The 20,078-nt window shown below is 38.3% G+C and overlaps 1 protein-coding gene and 1 long non-coding RNA gene across 4 annotated transcripts in view; one reads left to right on the top strand and one right to left on the bottom strand.

Annotated features, from left to right (window-relative positions):
* The window catches only part of LOC131278516 (uncharacterized), a 160,353-nt gene that overhangs the window by 104,624 nt on the left and 35,651 nt on the right, over window positions 1-20,078 (top strand). The window contains exon 2 of the long non-coding RNA XR_009185853.2: window positions 18,645-18,872. This is a non-coding gene — a long non-coding RNA (uncharacterized lncRNA). The remainder of the gene's footprint in view (window positions 1-18,644; window positions 18,873-20,078) is intronic.
* The window catches only part of PIK3CG (phosphatidylinositol-4,5-bisphosphate 3-kinase catalytic subunit gamma), a 44,350-nt gene that overhangs the window by 11,244 nt on the left and 13,028 nt on the right, over window positions 1-20,078 (bottom strand). For all 3 annotated transcript variants that reach the window (XM_058297151.2, XM_058297152.2, XM_071215211.1), the window contains 8 exons: window positions 19,084-19,149; window positions 18,746-18,971; window positions 17,233-17,336; window positions 11,406-11,552; window positions 9,763-9,853; window positions 8,780-8,910; window positions 7,717-7,828; window positions 6,497-6,654 (listed from right to left, as the gene is read on the bottom strand). In XM_058297151.2, the coding sequence (XP_058153134.1) occupies window positions 6,497-6,654; window positions 7,717-7,828; window positions 8,780-8,910; window positions 9,763-9,853; window positions 11,406-11,552; window positions 17,233-17,336; window positions 18,746-18,971; window positions 19,084-19,149 (1,035 nt within the window). The remainder of the gene's footprint in view (window positions 1-6,496; window positions 6,655-7,716; window positions 7,829-8,779; window positions 8,911-9,762; window positions 9,854-11,405; window positions 11,553-17,232; window positions 17,337-18,745; window positions 18,972-19,083; window positions 19,150-20,078) is intronic.

Raw genomic sequence — 20,078 nt, 5'->3', positions numbered from 1 at the left:
CCTATTTGCTTAGGAAAAGCACAGCTTTTCTAGAAATTAAGACTGGAGGGAAATTTCAGAAGTAGATCTTTATGAAGAGTACAATTTGTAACATGCTGAAAAATGTCCTTGATAATATTCTTACAGACAAAACAATTCTCTCAACGAATTCAAACTTTGAGAGAATGATGCCAGCTGAAAGGTTATTCTCAATTAATGTTTAAAAGTAACAGTGATCTAATAGCTTGGCACAGAATGACACTGCATACTGCTGGGTTCGCAGATATATCCAGTCTTGGATTCATATTTTTTCCCCATAAAAGTGATTAAATTTTACAAGCTTATCCAAGTCCTAACAATTCTACAACCCCACACAAGTCTGCATCTGGGGCAGATATCAAACCAATATATCTATAAGGCGAGTACAAATGGTTGATGCTATACCCGTTTTTGAGGGCAATTTCCAGTGGGAAACATGAGAGACAAGGATGCAGGAGGCTAAACCTGGCCTAGTTAGTGGGCTCTGGTGCAAATTCCAAAGACAAACCGGTCTTGAATTCATAACCTTTATCAGCTCAGCATATGGTGGGTAACTCGACTAACTCCCACTTGACCTATAACAGGCCTTAATAACAGCAATACGCAATTAATCAGTTGAATTCAAAATGACTGCTTTGCTTTCTACTCCCCTATTCCTGCCCATGTACTGCTTTGATTTGGACCCGAATCCTTTCCTGACTCAAATTCCACTATACATTCCCATATATACTTATGTTCCATCCACACTGCAGAAAGATACATTTTGTTCCTAAATACTGATTGCATTTACTTTTCTACCTCCATGCTGATCTTTCTTGCCCTCCCTGCATTTGCTGGGTAAAATGAAATTGAACTTAGTCCTTAAGGCTCAGATAAAAACACTTCCTTCTCTGAAAAGACCTTATCCACCCCCCTCCCCTGCCTCCAGCGCAGGATTAATTGCCCCCTCTACAAACTGCTGCTGTAGTTCTTAGAACTCCCTCAGTGCTAAGTGTCCCTGCTGCTGTGAGCTGGGGCTGGGCCTCTGCTCTGTATCACGTGTGCCCAGCACAGAGCCTGGCCCACTGTAGATCATCTGTAAACTCATGATGAATGAATGAATGCTTCATGTGCAAAAGCAAAGTCACTCTCAGACAAGATTCACTGCTTTAAAATCGAGATGAATTATGGAAGGCTTGTATTTCAAGAGAATTGAACATAGAGACAGCTTGCCTTGTCAAGGGCAGTACTAGAGCCTTGTGCCTGGCCCAGTGCCTGAAAAGTGGTAGGTGTTTTACAAGTGTGGCTGAGTCAGTGTCCTCTTTTAGATATGGCAGGACAGGATCTAGTGACTACAACAGGATGGAGCAGGGGGACTGAGAACATCCAGCCCGGAGGGAAAGAAAGTTACAGGTAAAGACAAGCACGAGGGACACCACATAGAGGGGAGACTGAGTCGCAGTGGAGAACCCACTGTGGTCCTTGGAGAGTGTCATATGACAAGGTCCCTTAGGTCTCTGTGGTGAGTGTTAGGGAGTCTCCAGCGGGGCAAATGGCAGCCAAGAGCCCCTTGTCCTAGAGGCAGGTTAACAAGCAGGGGCCTCAGGTGGAGGAAGTGAGGCAGAATAACGATTAAAACAACCTGGGATCCAAGGTTGGAGTTAGACTTCAGCAGAGATGAATTTTTGTTAAATAAAGTTCTCAAAAACTTCCTGAGTCAGGACTCTGCACAGACTGGGCATGGAGCTGCAGGCTGGGAGGCCTACGCTCACCTGGGAAGGGGTGCTGGAGACCTGGCAGGCCCAACAGAACTGGCAAGAAAACATTCACGTTCAGCATGAGTGGAAAGAACACAAGGAATGGGCTCCAGACTTCTCTCCTATAAAATGCTTCTTAAGAGTGACATCTAGGGGCAAGTGCCTTTTAAATATACTCATTAAATTGCTTGATTTGCAGAGTGGTTATAAAGGTGCTATTTGGCTTCAGCCTATACGACACAAGTTTGCTTAGTTCCTACTGTGCGCAAAGAATGCCAAGCTGTTCACTGTCCTTGAGAACGGTCCTATATTGAACATACACCGCGGGTAATGGTGCACATTTTGTTCTCTGGGCATCGGTTACTGTTCTGATTAGGAAAATTACAGAGTATTTATATCAGCAAACAAGTCTCTACCAAAATGTAAATGGCACTCTATGACATTCACACACCTGTGTCCCTAATCAAACATTAGATTTCGTAATTAGGTTTACTTCCTCCCTGGGGTATGGATATTTAACCAGAATCTTGAAGGTTTATTAACGTCCATGTGATGGAAGTCTGTCAATCTATGGTACAATTTTATGATCTCATAGGACACAATGTATCATGCAGAAGGAGGACGCCATAGAGGTTTTCTAGTCTGATCCAACTCCCACCCTGCACAGGAATTGCCCCTCCAGCATTCGCTCATTCGCTCAGCAGATGCCTGTGGAATGCGTGCTGTCTCAGGCCCCGTGTGAGCGATACGAGGCAGATGTGGCCCTCCCGTAGAGATGACAGTTTGGAAAGGGGGAGACAATCAGCAAACTAGCATGAAAAGTTATATGCCTGACAGATGCTAAGGAGGAAACGTGCAGGGGCTCTGGCAAGGAATAAAAGGAGGGGACTTAATTTAGGAAACTGTTCTGAGGACAGACATTTAAGCTGAGACTTACAGGGCTTCGAGGGCAGTGAAGGGCATTCTAGGGAGCAGCCTGAGCAGTGGAAGAGTTAGAAGGATGGAAGCTGCGAAGGAAGGCCACTGGGACAAGCGTGTGGGGCAGGGCAGGGTAAGGCTGGAGAGTGGCAGGGCCCCATACCCAGGCGCTGGGAGGCCAAGTGTGGACGTTTAGATTTTATTCAAAGTGAAATGAGAAGCCATTGCACAGTTTTAAGTAAAGGACTAACTTTATATCTGTATCTTGAACTTCAGTTTTTAACCAAAGTTTGAACCTTCTAAAAAACCAAATACTTTAGAAGGTAAACTAAAATGTTGACAGTGTCATTTTTAGAAGGCAGGATAGTGGACTTTTTATATTTTCTTGCTATTTTTAATATCTCCTGGGTTTTATTTCTAATAAAAAAATGCATTACCTTTAAAATTAGAAAAAAAACCACATTCTTATATAAAAATAAAATGGGAAGCCAAATTTTCTTTGCCAATGATGAAAACGTGTTATATATGTCCTGTAACTGTTCACTGAAATTTAAAACAAAGTGGTCTAAAGTAAACAATCACGTTTTCTTTTTCATCTGTTCAGGAAGGGTTTTCCAATAAGGATTACTTGATCAGAATCATCATCATCCAAATACACCTGTTCAGCACCTTGTGTGCAGGACGCTGTTCCACAAGGCTAACAGATATTCTTGGGTTCAGGTGATTGGCCTTGGTTTTGTGTCTTTCTAATTACATCTTATTCTTGAACTCTTCCCTATTTTAGAAATTATGTATGAAAATGATCCTAGGCTGAACTATAATAGCTACCACTGCAAGAAGGGAGGAGTGGGACAATGCAGAGCTTCCTCTTTCGGTTCCTCTTTTCTCCATCCTCTGCCCACTAGCGAGGTATGTTTTCAATTCTCTGTGGAGAAGGCTCACCTCACCCTTAACAAAAAGAGGGTCGACTTTTCTCCACTCTTCCTAACGGGTTATTGAAATATGCTGCATGTATTAATTAACCTTATCAATTCAGAATTTGTGATTCACTGGAAATGAGGAGGGCTTTACTTAAAAATGTAGATATATACAACACTTCCTAGCTTACCTAAAAACGGCAGCCTTATTATTCAAGATTCTGAGACACTATTTAGAGAGTTTGAGAGATGTGGTGGTCTCTGATCCTAAAGAAATACAATTCAAAAAAGAACCACGAAACTAAGGAACAGAGAATCTTTCTGGAAGGCTTAGCAGTATGTAAGTCTTGGGTCTGAGTCAAATGATGAAGAATCTTGATGCTCATCTTTGTCAAGCTGGAAACCTTAGAAATTTTGCACATATGTAATTTAATAACCGTGTTCAGTTCTATTCTTGCTCTAAGGAGGTTGGGGAGAAAATGGGAGAGAAGGAGCAGAGGAGGAGGCAGGGGAGGGGAGGTGGAACAGCAGGACTTATTTACTCTTTACCCAGAGCAATGCTACTTTGTCATATTTTATATATTGCAGTTCTGCCTGAGAGTCCCTTGCCAATAGGGTTTCTCAACTTAAAAGTTATCAAAGCTTGAAGAGCCATTGTGATGTATATAACAATAGGGGCTACTGTTAATTGAGTTTCTTTTGTGGTCTAGGTACTGGGTTAAAGCATTTTACATATGTCATTTAAATAATCCCTAGAGAAACCACATGAAGTAGGTATTACTCTTCCCATATTACAGATGACAAAACCAAGGCTGTGACAGATTAAGTGGCAGGGACAGCATTCACACTCAAGTCTGTCTGTTCTGAAGCCCATTCTTTCAACAACAATGCTATATGGTATCTACCTATTAGGCTAGTAATGCATATTTTCACAGGCACTTAAAATGTATGTCAGTAATCCAAATGCAGACACATACAACAAAATTTACAAAGTTATATTTGTGTTGGTGCACACTGCCTGGATGTTGCTTGAAGGAAGAGGATTTAATGGCTTAAAAAAAAAAGGTGGGGGAGGTGATGGAGGAAGTACTGTTGGGATTTTAAGGGTGACATATATTGGGGATATATGAGAATGTTGTCTGCAATAGAAATGATGGGCTGTCATTTCCTCTTGCAAAAAGGAAGAGAATATATATACAGAAAGGAGGAGAGCTTGCTAAGGAGGCCAAATCCCTTGCTTTTGTATGATTCTATACATTGCAATATTATGGCAGCATTTGTCCTAAGTCAGTCAGATGGACTCACTTCTAGGAGAGAAGAGCTGAATGCTTATCACTCCTTTAAATGGTAAAATTTTTCTAGGATGGGTTTTTTTTGGGGTGGGGGTGGGGCGGCCAGGGAACTATTTTTTTCTTCCAGGAAGTTGTCAAAATATGTGATTTTTAACTTTAGAGAAAAACAGGACTGAAATGTGTCATGTGCCTGGAAATAGCCTGAAACCTATTTGAGTTTATGCAGAAACACACACACTAGAAATCCTACGACCATCTGGCCACAGAGATCTCAGTTTCTCTGACAACACCACTGGAACTGTGGAAGATAAGTCCTGTAATCCTCAAATCAAAAACCAGCCAGGAGAAAAAAATAAAAACAGACAGGTTTCAAAACAATACAACTTAGTTGTTGTTCCGCTGAACTTCAAGGCATATGTGATCCCAAGACCTCTGGGACTCAAGAAGAGACTCAAGGAAAAGACTTGTTCCTGAAATGGTGAGTGCAAGTGAAACCATGTTTAAGACATACTAAAGGAGATGGCTCTTTAAAGGGAAACCAAGGCAAATGTACATATAAAGCAATTACTCTTTGCCTCTATTTATCTGCTTTGTTTGTACTGCTATAAAATAGGTGTATTTACAGTAGTAATAACTTTTCTGAATTGTGTTCATTAACAGTTATTAAATTTGCAAGTGTGAAAAATTTTCTCTTCAGGTGTTTGAACTGTTAGAAAGTCAAAACTAAATGCAGAACAGGAAGTGATGAAAAGAACATAGAATCTGAACACCCCTAGTAAGATGAGTAGACTTGCAGGAGCTTATCTACAGGTAAGCAAGACACAGCAGAGCTCTTTGTAGAACCTGTGGTCACGCTGACAAGATTTCAAATCAAAGAAGCGACTACCCTTTACAAAAATGACAAAATAATACAACAGGTTGTACTACAAGACTTCTCTGTTAGCAATTTGATAACTATACAACTGTAACAAAAACAGACACTTAAAATTGCTTGAGAGTCCTGAAAAACATATGTAAAGTTTGAATCTTCTAGTCAAAAACAAAGCAAAAAAAAAAAAAAATCCAAATAAAATTAATAATAAAATAAATAAAAAACAAAAAAATTTCATTGTGTCTTTCATTACTGTAAGATCTGTTATCTTTTATGTATATGACAATTTCTTCTGTATGTTCCCCCAGTATCTTATTTTTTTTTGCTTTATCTTCAAAGAAGCTTTAGGTTACAGAAGAGTCACAAAGAAAATATGGGGGATTCCCAAAGTGCTAAGTGGATAAATACTCAATTGCTAACCTCACTTACCGAGGCACTCTTCCTTAAAGCCCTCTCTTCAGTACTAGGGTCAACATGGTGTTCTGTATTTGCCAGTCCCACGGATCATGGCTTCCTTTTACTTGCTGTTTGATTTTAGGTGTGAGGATTACTGAGGAGAGTCATTTTGCACTTGGGAAGGAATGGAGGAGACAGGGAGGAGGCAGGGTCAGCCCTGCTAGGAGATGGCTGAGGTGAGACCAGCCTGAAGTGAGGTGACAGGTGAGGGCTGCTGGCACTGCAGGCAGCATCTGTGGGCTCTCTTGGTTGGTGTTCACAGTAGGGGATAAGAGGGATGCAACTTACCTGAAATTTCTGGAAGTGTGGGCTGGTCTTCTTTCCAGAAGTTCCCATCACAAACAGGAAGTCTGGGGTTAGCACGAACGGCACCCTTTCTTTATTAATGCCCAAGAAACTTTTGTAATTCCCAAGAATGTGCCCAAAGTCAATATGAAATAGATTTCCTTAAGAGAAGAAAACGTGTGACATCATAACACTGGCATAAGTACTTGTAACAATACTCCAGTATGTTCCTTACTTGTAATATTTTTTAAGTTGCCTGAAAATGAGCTGTGTTCGGTGGAGAGCTATTTTTACACTGTTTTATTGGCTTCTGGTATTCTTCATCTCAGCAGGTGTGTGAAAGTAGTACCCATGAAGCATTCTTTGAACCAAGTGTGCTTTTGATATCCTTCCGGTATTCTTTAAATGACAGCCAAATGTCATTAACAAATTCTTGTCTCAGAATTATTCTTAGAAACATAAATCAAAACCCTCTGGCTACTATGTCACTGTGCCTAAGACTTTTTTATGTCCTTTATGTTAGACTTTTTTATGTCCTTTATGTTAGAATATACTGATGTTTTACTCTGCTTGGGGCTGGGGGGAGGGTGTCACCTTTTAATTTGGGGTAGCACAATAGAAATAAATAATTTTGAGTCTCCTTTTGGCTCAAATTGTACCACGACGACCACAGCAAGTACCAACATCTCCCCTCATCTGGATAGCCCTTTATCATTTATATGGGCCATAAATGCATTATCTCTTTTGATTCTGACAGAATATAGGTGATTTGCCTCATTCTAGTACTTTTTACAGTATTCTTAAATTGGAAAACTGTATTCTGAAACTGGCCCAAATTTTATAGAGTATCACTTTATGATTTGGTGGTCAATAGTGACCACTCTCAGGGTGGACAGTGAACCAGTCAGGGGACGATTAAGGAGGCCCAGAATTTCAGATTTCAGTTCGTTCTGCTACTTCAGCAATACTTGACACAGCCGATCGCACCCACTTTCCTTAGCTTCTGGGATGTGACCTCATCCTGATTTTCTCGTGCTCTCTCTGGCTTTTCCTTCTTAAGTCTCATTTGCTGCCTTTTCTTTTCTTACCATGCTTTGGTCCTCAAGGTCGGCGGTCTCTCTAGGATGATCACAGCCTCTATGTCCCTACACAGTGATGACTTCTAAATATAGGCTCCAGCCTAGAACTCTATTTGAAAATCACTCTGTCACATAAAAACTCACCTGTTTCTGTGATCATGATATTGTCATTGTGTCTGTCTCCTATTCCAAGAACAAAGGTTGCCACACAGTAGCCAGCACAGGAATAAACAAATCTCTCCACTGCTGCCTGAAACTAATTAAAATGCATCTGAATATTAGTTGTGTTCTATCTACAAAGTATAGCATGGCTCTATTACAAATTTCTTCCTAAAAGATACTGTTCTGAAAAGCATCCTCAGAGAGCAAGATAATCTCACTTGATTTCATTAATGTTATATCTATTAATTAAATACCAACTTTCTCACTGCTCTGCTTATAACTTGGTTGAAGATTCACTGAACAACAATAGCACAAGTAGGAAACAAGGGTAAAAGAGCAACAGTAATTTAATCAGAGTTTGCTTCCTCTCCATGCATCACTTGCAGCACTTATACAGAACCCATGGTAATTTCTCCTTCACTGGTTAGCATATGTTTTGCTTGTGACCACTTAAAGAATGCATGGGTTCACACATCCACAAGTTTACCAGACTAATAAATGCTACTAATTATATACCCTCCCCAAAAGGCTGCTAACCAGGCAAATGAGAAATGCTAATCCTGTGCAGCAGAACCACACAGCTTGTGAAAGATTCAGCATATGCACTTCAGAGGAATGGTGGAACTGACATTTTCAGCATCCATAATTTATCATTTTGATTAGAGTTGTAGTGATATAGTATAAATTACCTTTTAGGTTGTGTGGTATTTTTCCAGGTAGGAGAGAATTTATATATGGTAACTAAAATTTTCTGCTGAACAACAAAGATAGCCATAAAAAGTGCTAATGGATTATTTTACAGAACCAAATTTTATGCAAAGTATGCCTGATAATCAAAGGAGAGGCAAATGCTTGTGGAGTCCTATTTTACACATATATGCAATGTCACCATGCACTTAAAACCCCACTATCTTATGAGTAACAGACTTCATCAACATGTTGGGTGGTACAACTTTGGTAGATTCTTTGAAAATATGAAACCACTACTGCTTTATAAATAGCAACTTGTAAGAGGCCGTTATGGTGGGGAAAAGTCTGAACTTACCTTTTCTTCAATAGGGCATTTTTCTTTGAGCCAGTGATTTAGGACTTCATCTTTAAATGCGCCTGTGTTGCCCACTGTGCTTTGCTGGATTTTGGCAATTGTTGTGGCATCCTTCACTATCTCAATCATACCTGTATGAGGATCCACAGTGTTTGATATGAATTGGGGCCCATTACCTGCCCCAGAGGAGGAATGGCTATGTCTTTGTCGGGGACATTTTGTTTCTTTCTTGTCTTTCCCCCTTCCTGCCTTTTCTTTTCCTTTCTTTCTTTTTTTTCTTTTACTAGATCCTACTTTCCAGGTCTGTGCTTTTTGTTTTCTTAGAAGGAAGAGAAATAAAAGGAGGAGTATATGGAAGTTGTATAGGACATGCTTTCAATATCCCTGAATGAAAGGAGGAAAGGGTTTTTTTTGGAATGGTAACGAGTAAAACCATTTATGTGCTCTGTGTATCTTTTCTCACTTGGCAATTTGTGCCTTTTCCTTCTTTAAATTGTAGGCTCACATGTAAATGGTTTTGTACAGTTCTCAAATCAGAAACGAATAAAAACATAAAAAACTAAAATGCTAAATGTCTATAAAAGTACCTGGGAGAGTGTAATAACTTTGATAATGTGAACTCAGTGATATTAAAATAAGTGGCAGATCTTTCCATCTATTTTTAAACATTATTTGGTGAGAGAGAAATTTAATGTGCAATGAAACTTGAGTTAAAGTTTAGAGGTGGAGAAATAAAGGGGAGAGAACAAGTTCTTACTAAATGATTTCTATGTATAGTCACAAGGATTTGAATTATGTATTCATGTATTTTCAACATATCTCTATTAAATTGAGAGTCACATCCACCAGCCTTGGAACATTTTCTTCCTTTTTATATGGATTATGATCATATTTTTTTCAGTTATTAAATGCCTACACTGAAGTAATTATGATCTTTTAAAATGAGTCGAATGGTGTATTAATCTCCTGAGGTAATCACATACCTATTTTGTCACCAGTTGAAATGCAACCGTATGGCAGGAGGCTCAGATCCAAAGATTCTGTCTCCCAAATGGATTCCATGATTCGTAGAATCTGGGCATCAAAACCCCAAAATGTTTCCATCATAAATATATCTGTGTTTAACATACTTTCTGATTTATAAAAAAACAACAATCTTATCTAATAAAGCAAAATATATAAGTAAACATAAAATATATAAGTAACAATTGTATTGTTATTTACCATCCTGGCACTCTAAAGTTTCCCTTCCTTGGGAGCCTGTTAATTTTGGTCCTTGTATTTTGGGGGAGAAGATAAATGGGTTTTTCTTTTGGGTAGGTATCAGTCCTGTTTCATCATGTCTATCTATCTATCCAAAACATTCTATTCTAATATCCTTACTAATTTTTATCCATAAGGAAATCTTAAGCTAAAATCAAAGCAACTATAATAAATATTGATTATAATCATAGCTAACATTAACTAAGTACAGTTTTAAGTGTGATTCTTGCATTAATCCTATAATTTGGATATAATTATTATCCTCATTTTGCAGGTGAAGAAATTAAGGTTTAGGGGAATTAAATAATTTGCTTGGCTGCCAAACCATGTGCCTCAACAACAAAACCAAAGTACACGAAGGACAAATGCAAACTCTCCCTCAAAATGAGAACAACATAGCAACATTTGGTATTGTCCATCTTTGAATAATTCAAAAGCATCTACAGATTTATCTGAAATTTAACAAACTTTCGAAAAGTTTGAAGGACTCCTCCCTCCCTCCCTCCCTCCCTTCCTTCCTTCCTTCCTTAATTTTCAGGACAATACACCATTCTTGGAAAGAAGGCAAGACAAGGGTATTACTGTTTCCATATAAAAAATAAGTAGAACCAGAAACAAAGAAAATGGAAAAATGAGAAGTTTTAAAATAGGGTATATTTCAATCAGTGTAACTTTGTCTAGGGTCTATTTTAAATAAACCATATTAAATATTAGAGAATATGTTACCTCCACAATGTTAAACAACTATAATATGGAGAATATTACTTTACAGATTTACAAAGCTAAAGTTTATCTAGAAATGTCATAAAGTAATTAGCACTGATAGCACCATTCACCTTCTGCCCTCATAAGCTGTTCACTTTCATCAATAACTGTATGATTTCTCCAATCTACCTACCTGCTCATCTTTTCTCTCCTTCACATCAAATCATTCACTTGTGTTTGTATATATGTAAGCGTATCTAGGGAGATATAACGAAGGAGAATACCTGTGGGTGTGTAGATATGTCTGTGAATATGAATGAAGTGAGCACTGGGGGGTGAATATGTCAATATTCTATGTCACTCATATTGGAATGGAATGTATGAAAGAGTGTTTAGGAGAGGTAAGTATATCTGGCTATTTGGGAATGTTGGGCATGTATCAACTCAGAAATAGACAGAAATACAAAGCTCACTAGATTGCAGATTCAATGGCTCATAGCCATATTCCCCAAGTAAAAACTCATTATATGATCTTTGAGTACTGTTCATCGTACAAAAGAAAAGACTGGGACTAGAATCAGTAGATGGTAATTTTTAGGTCTAATACAGAATTCTTTTCTCAGATAATTAAAAACAAAAATCCTTAACAGTACTATACCTGTAAAATAAGCATGTCTTGACGCAGATCATCTCCATGTTTAAAGATAATTCCAATTGTTTCATTTGATAGGGCTGTAGGATCAGCACATTTAAACTCAAGCCACAGGGGCTTTTTCTTGGAGGCCATCACTTTACATTTTTCAATCTGGAAAAAAAGCAGTCACATGTTTCCTACATACAATGCATACATATTGTGGAGAAACAAATCCTCATGTAAAGGTCTTGGTTGGAAAACTATTTTCAATAAGTTTGGTGATAAAACAGAAGGTATTCTCACAAAGTTGGAAATGCTATGTGAAAGAAATTCACAACATTTAAACCAGTGGTTTTCAATCTATGATCCAAGGAACACTAAGAGTTCGGCAGAGATGCTTGAGAGACTTTCTAGATGTGGCAGACCCCACCCTCCTACTCTTACCCCCATGTCCCCTTTAATATGCAGCAACTTCACTGTTATCTGTTTATATATTTGGTCTCCCTTTAAGATTTCATTTGTAAAAAGGAGTTCTATTGCTACCACCAAGTCTAAAAAACCATTATTCTAGTTTGCAGAACCAGAAGCAATAGGCCAAATCTAACAAGAAGAAATTTAACAGAAAAAATTAGAAAATCTAGCTCTCAGAACCCTACCCCACTGCCCCCCAAAAAACAATCCCACAAATCTAAATATGTTTAAGATAAGGGAAATGTGGCTTAGCAGCCACCCTAAAACTTTAGCCACTCCTAAAACTTAGGAGTTTTAGCCAAAAGTGAATTCACCATGGAACAAAAGGCCTTTAAAAAGAGCAAACACAATTTGAAGCTACATTGACATATCATAATTTATTCCAAACCCTAAATGAAGGACAGTAGATAGTGTTTGCTGTTCCTTTAGGGTCAGATTGCTGATAATGTTATATAAAATTAAAAGTTCAAGGTAGAATCTTTCCCTTTGATCTGTGAGGCTTAACAGCTGTAGGAAATGTTGTCATGCTATAAAAAACCTAGAAACCTGGACAAAGTATATAAAGCAATTAATTCTTTTCAGACATTAGACAACAGGCAATGTGGGACTGTGATCCCTGCGAGAAAGGAAACAGATGAGGTAGGTCCTGTGATTGCCCGAGCGCACGCCTGGAGGCTGTTTCTAGGCTTTAACACTGAGAATGAGGATCCAAACATAGCCCAAGATCTAGCAGTCCAAAATAACTGCAATTGGAGTCTGAGAAGAAAACGTGTGAGAAGAGGGGACACAAAAAATTTTTGAAGAAATATTTGCTGAAAAATTTCCAACTTTGATAAAAACTGTAAAAACCATAGATCAAAGCAGCTTAATAAACCCAGGAAACTGAATACAAAGAAAACCATGCCAAAGCCCATTATAATAAAATTGCTGAAGACTAGGATAAAAAGAAAATTTTAAAAAGCAGCCAGGGAAAAACGACATGTTATGGACAGACAAAAGAAGATAAAGATAATGGGAGTCTTACCATCAGAAATATGCAAAATGCTACTGAAATTTAAAAAAAGTCAACCTAGAATTCTATATCTAGAGAAAATATCTTTAAAAAAAGTACCAAACAAAACAAAACAAAACTGTTAAAGGCCAATAGAAACTGATGTTAGAGAGAAATTTGGATCTCTACGAAGAAATGAAGAGCAATGGAAACAGTAGATGTGTTGATAAATATAAAAATTTTTTAAAAAATTGGTTTAAAAGATAACTGCTTAAAGCAAAAACAGTAACAACATATTCTGGGGCTTACAACAAATGTAGAAGTTGAAAGTAAGACAAAAAAGTCATATGAAGAATGGGAAGGGGTTAATGGAAGTACTGTTTTAAGGCTCTTACACATACATGAAGTGATTTATTATTTGAAGGATACCAAGGGAGAGTGGTATTGATGTAAGGAAAGACATTTACGTCAATGGAACAGAATATAGAATCTAGACATAGACCCACACATATATAGTGACCTGCTATTGGACAAAACTGCCAAGGCAATTCAATGGGAAAATGACAGTTATTTCAACAAATGGTGCTGAAAAAAGTGGATAGTCACATGAAAAAAACTGAACCTTCATTACTTCACACCACACATAAAAATGATCTCAAAATGGATCACAGACCTAAATATAAGAGTTAAAACTATAAAACCTCTAGGAAAAAAATTTGTCACAATGGGTTAAGCCAGGATTTCTCAGCCTCAGCATTATTGACATTTTGGGCTGGGTAATTTTTTGTTGTGGAGGGCATGGGGAGAAATCCTGTGCATTTGCAGGATATTTGGCAGCATCCTGGGTCTCTACCCATTGCCTCTCAGTTGTAAGACCAAAAGTGTCTGCAGACATTGCTGAAAGTTCACCGGAAGGGGGCAAAATCAATACCACCCTATACTGAGAACCACTGGGTTATGAAAATATTTCTTAGATAAGATAAAAAAAGCACAAACCATAAAAGAAAAAAAAAGGGAATTCTACTTTCAATTTTGATTAAATTGGATTTAATCAAAATTGAAAACTGCTCTTTGAAAGGTATTTCTAAGAAAATAAAAGGGCAAGCCACAGAAGTGGAAGAACATATTTGTAAAATTTATACCTGATAGGAAAGCAGATGCAGCTCAAGCAATTGGGCTTCTGCCTACCACATGGGAGGAGCCGGGTTTGGTTCCCGGTGTCTCCTGGAAAGGTGAGCTGGTGTGGCAGGCAGGCGTGGTGAACAGATGCAACAAGATGATGCAACAAAAGAGACACAAAGAGGAAATACAATGAGAGATACAACAAACCAGGGAGCTGAGGTGGCTTAGGTGATTGAGCTCCTCTCTTCCATGTGAGAGGTCCCAGGTTTGGTTCTTGGTGCCTCCTAAAGAGAAGAAGAGCAGACACAGAGAGCACACAGCAAATGGACACAGAGAGCAGACAGCAGCTGCAAACAACAAGGTGGGGGGATAAATAAAATGCATCTTAAGAAAAAATTTATATCTGGTAAAGGATTTGTACCCACAATATATACAGATTGTTCACAAATAAAACATAAAACACACTTAAAAATGGGTACAAGATGGAAAAAGAAACTTCTTAAAGAAGATACATTATTGGAAAATAAGGTACTGAGAAGATGCTCAGTATCATTAGGGAAATGCAAAAATAAAAACGACCATGAGATGACATGTCACCTATTTTAAGTTTAAAAGACTGACAATAAGAAGTGTTGAATGGATGTGGAACTAAAGGAACTTGCATAAATTGCTGGTGGGAATGTAAAATGATGCAGTCACTTTAGATAAACAGTTAGGTTATATATGTATATATATATATATATTTTTCTCTCCCCTTCCCCACCCCCCACCCTGGTTGTCTGTTTTCTGTGTCTATTTGCTGCATCTTCTTTGTCCGCTTCTGTTGTCAGCGGCTCGGGAATCTGTGTCTCTCTTGTTGCATCATCTTGTTGTGTCAGCTCTCTGTGTGTGCGGTGCCATTCCTGGGCAGGCTGCACTTTCTTTCGAGCTGGGTGGCTCTCCTTACAGGGTGCACTCCTTGCGCGTGGGGCTCCCCTATGTGGGGGACACCTCTGTGTGACACAGCACTCCTTGAGCACATCAGCACTGCACGTGGGCCAGCTCCACATGGGTCAAGGAGACCCTGGGGTTTGAACTGCGGACCTCCCATGTGGTAGACGGACGCCCTAACCACTGGGCTAAGTCTGCTGCCACAGTTAGGTAATATTTTATAAAATTTATTCTACACTTACCATCTCACCCAGCTGTTCCACTGCTAAGTATTTACTCAAAAGGTGAATGAAAAACAAACCATGGAATATCCATACAAGGAAATACCACTCAGTCATAAAAACAAAAAAAAGTATTGATGCACACAACATAGATTAATCTTCAAAGCATGTTAAATGGAAGAAGCCAGACATAAAAACTATACTTTCCCCCTGGTATGGGACATGACTCCCAGGGATAAGCCTCCCCAGCATTGAGAGATTATTACTAAGCACCAGCAAGTGATGCATTTGGGAAAAGACCTCGACCAAAATGGGGAAATATTATATACAAATTAGTCTTAATGGCTAAAAGATTTCAAAGTGAATCAGGAGGTCATTTCAGAGGTTATGCTTATGTATGTGTTAGCAGGACCTCATTGACTGCCACAGTAAACAATGCCTCAAAAAGCAGGGCTCCAGTGGACTCTAGAAACATCTAAATACTATAGCAAGGCAGACAAACTCATGAATTTGGCACCCTGCCAGTGGGCCTTATTTTAGAAAATATGCTCTTCAATGTAACAGAGTTACAATCATTTGTAGTTTCCCTACACATGGCTCTTCTGCCCCTTTTATCTTATTTTATTTTATTCTCTTTATTTTTTTAAAATGTTACATTAAAAAATATAAGAGGTCCCCACATGCCCCCACCCCACTCCTCCCACATCAACAACCTCCTTCATCATCACGGGACAGTCACTGCATTTGATGAACACACCTCAGAGCACTACTGTAGCATGTGGATAAGGGTTCACACTGTAGTTCACACTCTCCCCCAATCCACCCAGTGGGTCATGGCAGGACATACAACATCCAGCATCTGTCCTGTAGTACTACCCAGGACAACTCCAAGTCCTGAAAATGCCACCACATCACATCTCCTCTTCCTTCTCCCTACCCTCAGCAGCTACCGTGGCCACCTTCTCCACATCAATGCTACAATTTCTCTAAACTTAGCACTATACTTGTTAAATATTATGTCCCAGACACTTAAATCTCCAATCTGTTCATATTCTGGTTGAGCCCTGAATCTCAGGAAAGTTTCAATACCTACTCTCCAGTTCACTGGACTTGCTCAGGACAACTAACAAAAGGATGATGACAATGCCCATCTCTCCCCACAAAAAGTATCTACAACTGCAAGCAAGATAGTTCCATCCGCCTGCCCCATGGAATCTAAGACCCCTCTCAATCTGAGGCAGAGTGGGCATCACCATCTCAAAATCCTTGAGATTGAGGATATTGCAATGATGGTACAGGTCATTATACATTTCATCAAAAGCTATAAAATTGTGTGGTGCAAAATGTAAAATAGTCCATGGATAGTAGAAATGCTTCAATATGTGTTCATCAATTGTAACAAATGTACTACATTAATGAAGGAAGTTATTAATGGTGAAAAGTGTGGGAGGGATAGGGGGTAGGGTATATGGGAATTCCCTATGTTTTTGATGTAAGATTTATGCAATCGGAAGCTTCTATAAAAACAAAACAAAACAAAAATGTACCACACAAATACAAGGTCGTAATAATAAGGTGGTATTGGGGAACTCTTTATTTATGCCTGATTTTTCTGTATACCTACAATGTCTCTAATAAAATAAAAATATAACTTAAAGACTACATATGGCATGATTCCATTTAATGAGATTATAGAAAAGGTAAAATTACATGATAGAAAGCAGATCTGTTGATTGAGACTGGTGATGAGAGAAAAGGACTGACTATAAAGGGCTAAAAAGGAAATTTTTTGGCATTGGAAATGTTCCATATCTTGATTATGGTGGTTGTTACCTGGTTGTATATATTTGTCAAAACTCACTGAACTGTATATTTAAAATGATTGAATTTTATTGCTTGTAAAAATATTACCTCAATTAAGGTGATTTAAACCAAAATGGAAGGCTTTTAGTAACCAGTGTTTAGATAAAGGTTGGACAGCTGAAGTCCACCCTGGGACTCTTCAGCTTTCCTGTCTCTAAGTAAATAGTAGTCTTTTAACCACTGAGCCTTACAAAGCATGCACAGACATTTTCAAGACACAAAGACCATGTGGACACATCAAGGTGATACCTACCACAAGTGCTCCTGCTTTCAGTCCAGGATCATATGGAACTCTAAAGCTTTTTGGGAGATTGGAATTCTGCAGGTTTTCAAGCTTTTGCTTGAGTTGTAAAATAACTGTAATTGTCAAAAGCACACAAAAGTTATGTGAGTCCAAGAAATAGTTCATATTTTCTATAACATTTCCCGGAGTCCAGTTTATTCACAGTATTCTATACATTTGGTCTGGGGTGGAGCAGGAGAAGCAAGGGTTAGTCCCTGCCTTTGAGGAACTAGCTGACCATTCGAGCTCGCAAGACACGGTAGGGTCACTGTGAGCAATATAACCGTGTACGCCAACTACAACAGGGGATAGAAGCATGGGGTAGCACGCGGACACTAACACAGTCAGATAATGCTAAAGAATCAATGCTGTAGCTTCTCTTTCTCTATATGAAACTTTAAACTGCCATCTGATTCGGGGAACAGACATTTGAAGATGATATGAAATGGAATTGGATTAGGGTTCTGTGAATTCTTTTCAAAAGAGGAAGTTAGATTGTGTGGACAAACACACAATTCTGACAGCCTCAGAATTCTAAAGGCAAAATACATAAAATTGAAAATTGCTCCCTGTATAACAGATAGTCTGGAGGCCAGTGCAAAACTTTCCCTTTCTTACTTAAAAATTCAGATTACTTAATAAATTATAATTATTATTACCATTATCATTTTTAGGAGATAGCATTATTGATGTATTGGAAAAGAACCAAAGGGAAAATGTAGAAATTTAAAATATTCTGAAGTTTAAGATACTGGCTGAGGATTTTAGTAGGTGTCCACTATGAGCCATAATGCTAGTTCTAGGTATATAAAAATGAGTAAGAGACATCCCCTAGCTTCAAGCTTAACAGATGGCAACAGTGTGTTAATGAGTAATTTAATGCTGTATCAACTAAAAACTGTGAGACTATAGAGAAGGAGTATTAATTTTCCTAGCATAAGGCCTCAATTTCATAGGTTAGGAACACAGAGAGGATATTGGAAATGGCTTCAGAGAGGAGGTGACATTATCTATGCACACATACACATACATGTGAACAAATGCAAAAACTTAAAAGACTTTCTGAATAATTCATTTCTTTAAAAGACTGAAAATATAATATCTATATGCACATATTTTCGAAGATGGGAAAAATGGCAAAGATTTGGAAACAACTAATCTTTTTTTTTTTTTTTTGCTGTGTATGCAATTGTTCTTAAAAACTATACCTTACATTGGCATAGTGCTTTTTAATTTTTCAGTGTTTTATATCTATCCCAGCTTCATTCATTAAGAATATATAAATACATACCTTCAAAACTATTCACTTTTTAAAGGGAGAACTTTTAAGTTTGCTAACATCATGCAGAGAGATTTAAAAATGTGTTCTTGGCTGCTTTTAGGGAGATGCAACTTGCCTCCAGAAGGAAGAAGAGTCATAGGGAAAATGGCATTTTGGAGATGAAGACATTTGGAGGGAGAACCAAGAAAATATAGCCTGTACCTTGGGAACTGACGTCATACTTTTCAGCAGAGAGTGATTTAATTTCAATGGTGACCTTCTGCAACATCTCAATTACTTGGACTTGTTGTGTAAAGTCGTGCAACATGGCCGTGCCACAGCCCCTCAGGTAAGCTTCCAGGATCACAGCGAACCTCTGCTGATAATGCCTGGACTGAGCTATCTCACTTCTCAAGAACCAAAACAAGAAGTGACCAATTCTTTTGTTCTGAGGGTAGAAACAAGAAGGTTGAAATTACTATGACTAATGCTCTAGGTTTATCAGTCAATTCTTGCTAACTTTTGAAATGTCATGCTAATATCAAAATGGAAATACTCACTCTTAAACCACGCTTCAGGAGAAATCTGGCAAGGGCACTGTCATGGTATGGTTCAAATTTCACGGCCTAAAGGAAACAAATACATTGACTTTTGTAGGATTGCGTTCTATGTTGGTAAATCAGGCAAAAGGACATGGAGAAAAACTGGTGTTCTGCCTATTAGACTTTATGGCTAGGATGATGAGAAACTTACCAGTTACTTAAATTCAGTCCTTTCTTTCTGAGGATACTTAGGACCAGAGTGTTTAACCACTTACTTAAGGTCACAGAGCACCTGATGATAAGGCTGGGATTAGAAGTCAAAACTCCTGACTCACAGTCATATACTTTTAATAACTTCAAAGGTGAGAAAGTGTGAGCTTTTGCTCAAATCAAGGGCTTAATTGATTTATTGGAAGGGTAGAGGGGAAAGATGGAGATGACTATAACAAAATATAAAAGTGGAAAGTAAGAGAGGTAGTTAGAAAATGGACAGTGGAAAATACAGCACATGTAAGGAGAAAAGTGTTCAGTAGACATGACAATCTAGAAATCCCTTAGCTTCCCTTCTATTCCAGAAGTGCATTTCTCATTTCACTGGAAAGTTACTCAACTGCCTCACAGGTTCCTACTGCACGTAAACAGTAAGAATCTGGAAAACCAGAGCAAGAATTGGAAATCACACTGAGAAGACTCCAGACTGAAAATATAAAGTGGAATGGTCATTTCTCCCATTCCTTGGGGTAAATAAAAGGATACTATTTCTTTTGCTAAAGGAAATACTCCAACATGTTTAAATTTAAACTCAGTCCACATAGAGATCACCACTCCCTGCCGCTCTGTGTTATAGAACTTTTTGTCTGAAAATCCCTCATTTTACATATGTCCTCAGGGAGAACGTGGTCTTTATTTTTAGTGTTCTGTAGTTCTCATCTCACTTGGCTAACAGAGAGAATTTTGGCTTAGGTGACAGTTTTCTTATTGAAGAAAAAAACCAATAAAAGGTAAGAAAAAAA

Source organism: Dasypus novemcinctus, chromosome 5 (genome assembly GCF_030445035.2).
Source record: "Dasypus novemcinctus isolate mDasNov1 chromosome 5, mDasNov1.1.hap2, whole genome shotgun sequence".
In the NCBI taxonomy this organism is placed as follows: Eukaryota; Metazoa; Chordata; class Mammalia; order Cingulata; family Dasypodidae; genus Dasypus; species Dasypus novemcinctus.
Note: the sequence above shows the minus strand (reverse complement) of the source record. Positions and strands in the feature narration are given on the sequence as shown.